This window comes from Lonchura striata, chromosome 6 (assembly GCF_046129695.1).
Source record: "Lonchura striata isolate bLonStr1 chromosome 6, bLonStr1.mat, whole genome shotgun sequence".
NCBI classification, from domain to species: domain Eukaryota; kingdom Metazoa; phylum Chordata; class Aves; order Passeriformes; family Estrildidae; genus Lonchura; species Lonchura striata.
Window position 1 is genome coordinate 43042246 of NC_134608.1, and position 10037 is coordinate 43052282.

Consider the following 10037-nt stretch of genomic DNA (forward strand, 5'->3'; position numbering starts at 1 on the left):
TTAGAGTTCTGCTGTATCACTGTTTTCCAAGACCTCCAGTGGCAAGGAGTCACCTAAACTACCCCCTGAATCAATGGTGAAGCTCTGGCTTTTTAATGTTTTATGAGCATTCATGAACTTCTGGAGGTACTTGGAAGTATACAGCCAGTGGTGCTTCAAGACATCCTCCATCTCATAGACCTTAGACTGCCTGGCATTCATTTTTCGGAACCTCCTAAACAGCTTGTTTCCAGACTCATTTCCCTCGCTTGCCCAGGCCCCAATGGACCCATCTCTTTCAATGATTTCAGGAACATGAGCAAGTGTTTTGTGGAAATAATTTGTAATCTTGCCCTCATATCTGTACTTGAACTTTGTAGATAAGAGCTCTGCAAAACGCTGTGAATTGTAGCTATACTGGCACAGCAATTCAGGACACTCTTTGGCAGGGCATGAGGATCGCCACACTGGCTTCATCTTCAGATAAAGGTCCATTAGTTCTTTTAGAGCTTCATGCCTTTCCTCACACTTAATTAATTCACATACTGCCTCTACAGTCTCTTTGGACATGAGCTTTCTAGCAAAATTTCCACTCATCTTCAGCATGGGCTTCAAGTTCATCTTCTTCCTGAGATGTTTGTCCAGAGTCAACTGCCACCTCTTCCGCTCCTCTTTAGATACATCAGGATTCTTGTAAAGTTCACCAATCTCCATCTGGAAAATCCTGTAGAATTCTGTAGCATTGCCAATGTCACAGTGCAATGCATCTATGGAGGGAACAGTCTCAATAAAAGGTTTGGCTGAAACACCCTTCACTCTGTCACGGAGCTCATCAACAGACTCGTGGTATGGGTTGGACCTCCATATTTCATATCGCTCCAGATTTTCAGCATGGCTCCTGGTTATGGAGTGGAAGACCAGATTCTGGGAGGCCTCCAAGCGGGTTGCATCACAGAGGGTACAAATGTAAGTGGAACCTGAGGCCTCCAGCCCTTCCACTTCCCGCAAGAGTTTCTCATCATATCCCGTACCCCTAAAGATAAATCTAAATGTCCTCAGGATGCCTCCCATTTCAAGCAGCAGTTCACTGTTTTTCATAGCCTCTCTTTCTGCTATGAGGGGGCTCAGGATTGCTGTCAGAGTTTCATGATCTGATTCATCAGCCAGCATAAGGCACAAGGGCTTACAGCACAACTCTGAATTGGGCTTTACTTCCTCAAAGATCCTCTTGCTTTCATTCCCATGTTCTATAGAAATGTTCATGACTGTGAAAGAAAAGCGAACAGCCTTCTCTGGGACAGCAGGCCCACTTCCATGCTTCTCACTGACATCTCCCATTCCATCACAGGACTCTTTTACTACCACAGTGAAGGGGCCATTCAAATAGTCATCCAGGTTTTTTGCTTTCAGGCCTTCCAAGATCTCCTCCTCCATGTCCTTTAAGGCACAAACCAAGGCTGCATCGTATCGGAATCTCTTTGCAATTGTGTCTACTGGATAATCATCAATTGAGAGCGGCAGTCCTGATAGTCCATCTATAATTCCCACTTCTGTGTTAGTGGATACATTTTTCAGGGGAGGTTTCCACTCAAATGGGTGATAACCTGGGAGGAGGGCTTTCTCAGCAGTGCGAAGAGCATGCAAAGGCTGGAAGATCTGCCTCCCAGTGACAGCTTTCACTGTTCTATACATTTTATGATACTGACTACAGCTGAGAAACGTGTTAATTCGGATGGCCAGACAAACAGCAGGATGAAGTCCAGATCCCCTCCCTTGCATTATAGCCTCCAGTTCATCTGCTTGTTTGTGTTCATTTTTTGCTCTCAAAGCTAGCAGGAACAAAGTCATGCATACAGCTTTTATGTCACCACCCTCTTCTTTCTCAGCAAAAGCCTTGACTTGACGTTTCAGTTCCCTCAGACGATGTTTCTGAGCTCTCCTCGTCAAGGACAGGAGGTGCTGCCTCGGTCGGCCACCTTTATTGATGTAGCTATAGAGCTCTCCTTCTTTCATCTCCTTGTGGCCAGAGAGGTGTTGGCCATATTTTCCATGTGAGATCTCTTCATCACATTCCTTTACAGGGCATCTTATATTCAGATTATCAAGGATGTTCAGGAAGGATTTCACTGGGGTTACCAGATCAGTTGGAAAGCAAGGATACCAGCAGGAGGGGCAATAGCTGCCCATAACCCTGATACATTTAAGGATGCAAGTTCTGCAAAACAAGTGTCTGCATGTTGTTTCCACTGGATCTGCCAAAATATGATCACAAATTTGGCAAGAAATGGATTTAATGAAATCTACTGGGTAATCAACTGCAAGCAGCTTGGTGCTGAGATGTATATCCTTGCAATTGACAATCTCTTTCATTAAATTTTTGTTATTTATCTGTGCTTGTTTGAGTTGTTGGTTTTTTACACCTCTGTTTAGCTGAGCACGTTCCACAGTGGTTTTGACACGTTTGCCACGTTGCACACTTGGGGGCTGGCTTTTCCTCTTGATTCCTCGTCTGGTAGTATGGCAGACATCACAGTTTGGGGAATGGGGTTGCCACTCCATTGTGCTGTTCCTAGGAAAATACACTTCACACAGAGTATTACTGAATTTTCTGTGTATAATACTCCAACAGTTATGACAAAATCGAGTAGGATGGATAGTGTCGACATCCCCTCGCACATCAGTCTTGAAAACCTTAGCAATAAGATCTGGCCAAGAGGTCGCAGTTTTTTCTTTCTTTCTCAGAAGGCACAGAGTTTCATCATCCACTGGTCCATGCACTGGGTAAGTTCTCTTGGTACAATCAGTTTTAAATGAAACCCCACAGATGCGGCAGAGTTGTTTCAGATTGTTCTGATGAGCTCTAATGTCTTGTGTTTTCATGGCATGGGCATCTTCCTCAAGTCCCTGCCTATTGCCTGTTAACTCTGTCTTTTCTCCTCTTGGCACTGCTTCGTCTTTATGCAGGATGATTTCTTTGTTTGAAGAAACAGCCTCTTCTGCCTGGTCTTTGTGTATGTGCTGGCTGTCATCAGAGGGTGTTTTTTCAAATGATCGCAATTTAAAGAGCTTGAATTTCCATTCAGAAAATTTTGTATATGTATGCTGAAGTTCTTCAGGTAGGTCCATTTGTGATGCTGCTGACATCTGCAGTCTCACAGAAACCAGATCACCTGAGAAACAGAAAGATGTAAGTTAGCTTAATTTCCAAATTAAAAGGCTGTCTACGCAATATATGAGATGAACTTCCAAATTTATTTTGACTTCGATCCTGAGGCATCACATGTCTATTTGTTCACCTGTGCACCTTACATGAAGCCATTATTCATCCTGTAGTAAGCATCCAAATCTGCCCCTTCCTTCTTTTGCTTGATTGAGCTTACCATAAGCAATGCTACTATAGGCAACAGCATTACATTCTGAGAGTTGGTGATTTTTTTAATGTGAAACTGAACTCAGTTGGTGTCTGAAAGGTAAAACTTTGTGTGTTCATGCTATATTATCTAAATCAGCAAACCCACTGCTCTCATGTTCCTTGTTAGTTCTGAATCTGGTCAGAAGTGTCTCATACATGGCATTCCACAGAGGCAGAGCAGCACATACTACTCAGTGCCAGTGTAGACTTTATTCAGGCCCCAGATTGGCATGTGCTTAATGAGTAGCTCCATTAAGGCAGGAGGAGTGTGTCTACACTACAGTTCCCTGAACTCCAAAGGGGATACAGCAATGCATACTGGCTTCAGATTTGATAATAAGAGAATATTTATACATTGTCATTCATTAAGTATCTTGCTGAGATCTCTCCATAAGGATTGCTGGTACTGGAAATCTGAAAATGTCTGTAAATTTGACCCTAATTTTAGCTTTCATAGAGGTGCAGCCAAAAGTAATACCAATGTGGTTTCCATGGAAATACGGTGTGTATAAAAAGAAATGCAAGACTTTCACCTAAAACACAGAAACTTTTTGCTACTGCATCAGACCCAGAAAATTAAATTGTATAGAAACAAGAGTGACTAACCTATTTGTCATTACCTGGCTATGAGAAGTGCACAAGGTAAACAAACAGTATAGAGAAAATTCAGTTATGTTTTCTGACTTATTTTGGTTTTACTGCTCTGGTAGGTGTGAGTAATAAAAAATGAGGAAGACTGTACCTTAAGACAATGCACTAGAACTAGAAATTATATAGCTGTGATTTCTGTTACTGATGTTATCATCACTTTGTAATCCTTATAGCTTGCTAGAAATCTGTTTGCTGCTATTTCAGATTTCCTTCATTAGGTAATACATCCAAGTCAAGGTCCAAAGTGATGATGACCAGGGTTTCTGAGATAATTTCATCTATAACCTTTCAATAAAGCATCATTTCAGTACAGCCCTTCAGAGTCTGTTGGGAAAGGACTGCATGCATTAATTAAGTTCCACATCCAAAATAACATACCAGTCTGATTAGCTCTTTCCTGAAGAGCCGAGTTTTACTTTAAAATCATTCATTAGGTTTGGAAACTAAAATTTAGGTTTGTTTTCTTCCCAGCTTCTCTTCACTCCATCCCACTGAGAACAGGCTGCCCATACCACTGTCCCCATCTGCCCACATTGTTCTGTCCAGCTGCCTATACTCCTGAATATCTGTCTGCACTGCAATCCCCTGCTGTCCATTGCTGATCCAGCCTGGAAATGAGCATGCTTGTATTCTGCTGTTCACAGATCTGTGAGGTGCAGCTGTGCACAGATGTATTCAGAGCATTGCTACTGTCTCAATTTCTTGTCTGCATCTTGTGACAGACTTGGTGAGATTTATGCTCTGACCAGTAACCCATTTCCCCTGAATAGTTCTGTACCACCTGAAGAGTAATTGAATACCTAGTTGCCCTATACTGCCCACAAATCCTTCTCTTCTACATAACACCCTATGCAATTTTGTGTAATTTCACCATCACCAGCAGCACTTTCAGAATCTCTTAAACCATGAGTAATGTCTCTACAGGACGACATCAAAGTCATTGTAAAGAAACAGCCAGCATGGACTGCATTTAATGCAAAATATTTAATACTATCTCTGCTCTTCTGACCCTTTGAGTAAGTACCACTGCAGTGCCACACTCATCTCCAAAGCCATGACCTGACTCTTGCTACTAATCACCAGCTCAAATGAATCCGACATGGTTTACCCATGCTAAAGGAAAGTTCAAGCAGTTTTTTCTTTTCCTCTTTCATTTAACATGTCCTGGAAGAAATGAATGACAAGGATGCCTTCTCAGGTTACCAGACCTTCACCTTTCCAGTGGTTAATTGTTGCCAACAGGCTATTCATCAAATGCTGTTGAATTGTCTAGCTCCTAGGCAGTGGAGATTACAGCAGCTCTCTTGGGAGAGCAAGAAATTTTCCCAGTGCTAGGAATATTTCCTGCTACTCATGAAAAATGCTGTGTTCTGTTATTCTTGTTGGGGGTCATGCTGAACAATCTTTTTTCACTTTGCCTACTCCTCTCAGATTCTTATAGAGGGATCCCCAGGCATGAATCTCCAGCCATGTTTATCTAATCAACTCAAACAGCTGTGTTCAGTATCACCTCTTTTTCTCTTGAAAAGGGAAAAGAAATCCCTTTTTTCCCCCAGATCACAGTATTTCATACAATTCTGAAGACAAGCAAGATTGCAATACTTTTTTTCACATCAAGGAAGACTTTGCTTTATAAAGCTCACCAAAATGAACAGAACAACCTCTGGAGTGAGGAAACACATATAAAATCACTGACCTGCTTATTAAACCAGGATAAGGAACCAACACTGGGATGTCCTACAAGCATCTAGGATGCTGTCATTAATACTGCTAGCCTACCTTCAGCTCGTTGTCAGTTTGTAGAGCTGCTGCTGAGCCTGCCCAGTTTGTTCCAAATGTCAGGCTTGTTTGCTGTCTCTTATGCGCGCTCTCACTCTTTCTGTGTTCCCTTTGCTTTTTAAAGACACTGCAGTGCTGTTTATCTCACTTATCCTTCTCCCTCTGAGTTCCCCATACAACACTGGTGCTAACCACAGTTTATTTGAACTGAACACAATACAGAACTCTCAAATCCAGGTGGCACCTGGCAATTTATGAGGCTTAACCACAAAATTCATATAAACAAGGTCGTCTTGTGTGAGACTTCTGGGCTCTGAGATAAGTATGCAGACTCTCTCTGAGGAGCACCTGCACTGTTTTTTAACACAAAGTTTGCCTTTAGCTTTTTTCTTTATAGTTTCATAACTGCTTTCTTCACTGTTAACTCTCTGAGAGGAAAACCTAGTCTTGGTCACCCTGGTGCTCCACATCAAAACTATTTCACTGAAGACCAATGTCTCACTTCCCCAGCCAACCTTCTGCAGTTTGGGTGAATGACAACAGGGATCACAAAATATCCATGCTTCTGATACCAGTATTTAATTTTCATGGCTATTACCTCTTTAGTAATGTGTATCTAGGGTCTTGAATGCCCTGAGCAGGTAGGACAAATCATCAATATAAAAGTTAGTTACCTACTTATTGAGTAATTGGTATGTATTACAGCAGGTATGGCCCATAGGTGAGCACAAACAGCAGCCAGTAGAGTCTTTTTCCTGAAAGCCCAAGAGGAAAACCTATGCTTAGTTTCCACAAAGCAGCTATCTCAAAAACTGATTCAAAGTGGAAAGATGCTGTTGTATAACAGCACCCTGAAAGTTTTCAGTCTCTACACACAACATTGTGCAAAAAATTCTAGTGATCCATCAGGTCCTTTCAAACATGAACCTAAGTTCACACTCCAGAAGCAGGGATTTGCAACAGGAGAAAAACTGCATAAACACTCAAGCATTTCCCTTTTTCTGGAGACTTTGTGATCCTGCAGGACTCAAAATCCACTTCTGACTTGCATGATTTTCCCTGAGAAGGTGGCTGAGGGAGGCCACAGTGCTTACATTGTGGTCAGGATCTCCCAGTTAATGCACCTCTTACCTGACAGCATCTGATGTCAGCCAGGAGAAAAACCAGCAAAAGTTGTAGTACTTGATGTATGCTATAGCTAAAATAGGTGAGAGGACTCATACTCTTTTATCTACTCTCATCTTACAATGCTTTCAGTTCTTAGAATCATAGAAGCCTCTAGGTTGGAAAAGGCTCTTAAGATCATTAGGTCTAACCAACAAACCTAACATGGCCGAGTCCACCACTAAATTTTGTCCCTAAGTGACACATCTTCATGTGTTTTAAAAATCCCCTTGGAATGATGACTCAACTACTTCTGTTACCAGTTTGTTCCAATATCTTCAACCCTTTTGGTGAAGAACTTTTCCAAATATCGAATCTAAACCTCTCCTGGTACAACTTGAGGCCATTTCCTCTTGTCCTATCACTTGTTGCTTGGGAAATAGCCCAAGCCCACCTTGATACAATGTCCTTGAAGGAAAGGCAGTTGAAGAGAGCAGTGAGGTCTCCCCTGAGACTCCTTTTCTCCAGGCTAAACAACCACAGCTCCATCAGCTTCTCCTCATACGACCTGTTTTCTAGACCCTTCAGCAGTTTCATTGCCCTAGCAATGTCTTTCTTGTAGTGGGAGATCCAAAACTGAACACCAGATTCAAGGTGCAGCCTCACCAGTGCCCAGTACAGAGCAACAATCATTTCCCTGGTCCTGCAGGCCACACTATTGCTGACTCAGGCCAGGGTATAATTTGCCTTCTTTGCCACTGGGCACTGCTGGCTGGTTTTGAGCTGTCAACCAGCACCTCCAGGTGCTTTTCCAGTTATTCTGACTCAAGCTATTCTTGTTAGATGATGTCTTGGAGAAGTGGTTAGTCCTGAGTCTTTGTGCCACATGACAGCACCTGCAAACCAGTGTAAAGATTCATGCCAAAGCAAGTAATGTATGGAGAAAGGAAGCAAAGTGTTTAAGGAATATGCAATGCATGGAGAAAGTAAAAGGTTTTAGAGACAAATGCTGAAATCCTTGCTGAGATGCTGACACACAGAGAACCCTAATATGAAATAAATCCCAATCAGAAACATCTGAATGGAAGTTTCAGGATAAAGTAGATCAGAAGCCCTAGATGTCATTCCAGGTCAAGGCAGTGTGGGACAAGGATGTCATGACTGAGGCATTTCTGGACATCTGAGAACATTAGATGGCTACGGCCTGAGCTCACTACTCTGCTGTTTTCCCTGAACTTCTTAACAACATACTTATTTTACTATTCACTCCCTAGCACTTGAAGAGACCTTCAAAAAAAAAAAAAAAATCAGGTTGAGCTGCAATGCCAGATATCAATCAAAATCACTCTCTGCAGTCACAGACTGATTTTCTCTCTTATCTTGAAATGGCAGGCACAGTTTTCTCACAATGTGCATTGTTAGGATTGAGGAGTTTGAGGTTCTTTGAGAAGTTTAGCAGATATCTCCCTCTGGGGTGCTTATTCAAAACTTCACTCGGGTGGCTGGCTGCCTGTCCCATCCCTTCAGGAGCCTGAGTTCCTGTGCAAAACCCCACTCAACAGGCACCAGCTTCCTTGTCAAAGGAACCACATGAGCATACAACAGCCTAGTCAAGTGCTTTTCTTCCAAGTACACAGGAAATCACCTTGGAAAAATATTGTCTTGTAGGGATAGAGCAGGCAGCTAAAGATTTTAATTGATCTCAAATTGCTACAGCTTTGGATGTGTTTTGTGCCTGTAAGAGCACAATTGCCGAACAGTTTGAGCTGCACAGATCCAGTACTGGAAAATGTTTTCCCTGTGCAGTTGGCACCACCGAGTGGAGAAAAGTATTTTTGCATTTGTTTCTGCTACAGCATGAAAATTAATATGTGATAACGGGCCTAAGCCTTATAGATTTGGAAATCCTTCTGAATAAAAGAATTCATTTATTCTTGGAATAAAAACTCCAGATAAATTCCTTGAATTCTCAGTTAAAATAGGTTGGACATCAGTGCCCTTGACAGATTGCAGATTAAAAAAAAAAAAAAAAAAAAAAAAAAAAAAAAAAAAAAAAAAAAAGATTTTTCAGACATATAAAACCCTCCATCTAAGGTTATCTGTTTTACAAAGCCATGCAGTGATGAACTTCCTCATTTTACAGCTCATGAAAGCAGCATACAGTATGTTCACTTGGCAGGAGAAAAAGGGTAGCTCTGAAATTTGTCCAGTTGTCCAGGAGTGGGTCCACAAAGATTCAATTTATTTATTTGTCCTTAATGTTGTTATTTCTTTATTGTGATTATTTGGAGCCCTATCTGATGGCCCAGCTATTTCTCTCCCTCTTTAGCTTCCTGGCATGTCCTAACAAAAAAAAAATGTAGGTATGTTTTGGGCACAAGCAATGCTCGGAGGGGTGCGTTAGGGTCTGGCATGGCCTTGCATCCAGGAGCAGCACCTGCAGAGGGAGAGGTACTCTAGCCATGGAACAATCCAGTGGTTTGCAGCTCCCAGGGAGCATGGCATGCAGACAGAAACACCGAAAATCCCTGGAAAACTGTGGCTCCCAGCAAACAACACACACCCCCCACTCATATCCCCCCAAACAGTGGCAACAGTTTGTTGGATTTAAATGTGTGTTAATCAGAATTTCTTCCCAAGAAAACTGCCTAATGCAACCAACCAAATTCCCCTCGTTCGTTCCCAAGGAAATGAAGCTGTCCCGGTATTTCACTTTGACGATTGCCTGCTGCCCCGCGGGAGGCAGCGCATCCCCCCGGCCCCGGTGCCTGCGGGAGTCCCCGCGGCACAGCTGGGGCGGGCAGAGGACATTGCTTCTCGGGAGCACTTGGTTTGCGTTGAGAAATGGCTTTTTTCCCAAGCCGAGAGCACACACACCGCCCCACCACGGCCCGGCTCTCAGCGCCCGGCTTTTAGCGGCGCTCAGGAGGAGCAGAGCGCATCCGAATGCCTCTCCACAGACGGACCAGCGGCGCGGAGCGCGCCCGGCCCGGTGAAGGAGGCGGCCGCCGGCGGGGACGGGCCCGTGGGCGGCGGGGCCCCGCCCCGCCGGCGCTGCCCCTCCGCGGCGGCAGAGGGCGCTGCAGCGGCCGCCGCGCCCGGGAGGCCGCCC

The 10037-nt window shown here is 43.4% G+C and overlaps 1 protein-coding gene across 1 annotated transcript; it reads right to left on the minus strand.

The window, feature by feature from the left end:
- Positions 1-3123, minus strand: RAG1 (recombination activating 1). The gene has a single exon (XM_021555100.2). It carries the CDS (start codon positions 3121-3123, stop codon positions 1-3), a length of 3123 nt encoding a protein of 1040 aa, XP_021410775.2.
- Between the last annotated feature and the right edge of the window lie 6914 nt (positions 3124-10037).

Excerpts from the sequence above, each read along its gene's own strand:
- RAG1 (XM_021555100.2), bottom strand. The coding sequence starts at position 3,123 with ATGTCAGCAGCATCACAAATGGACCTACCTGAAGAACTTCAGCATACA.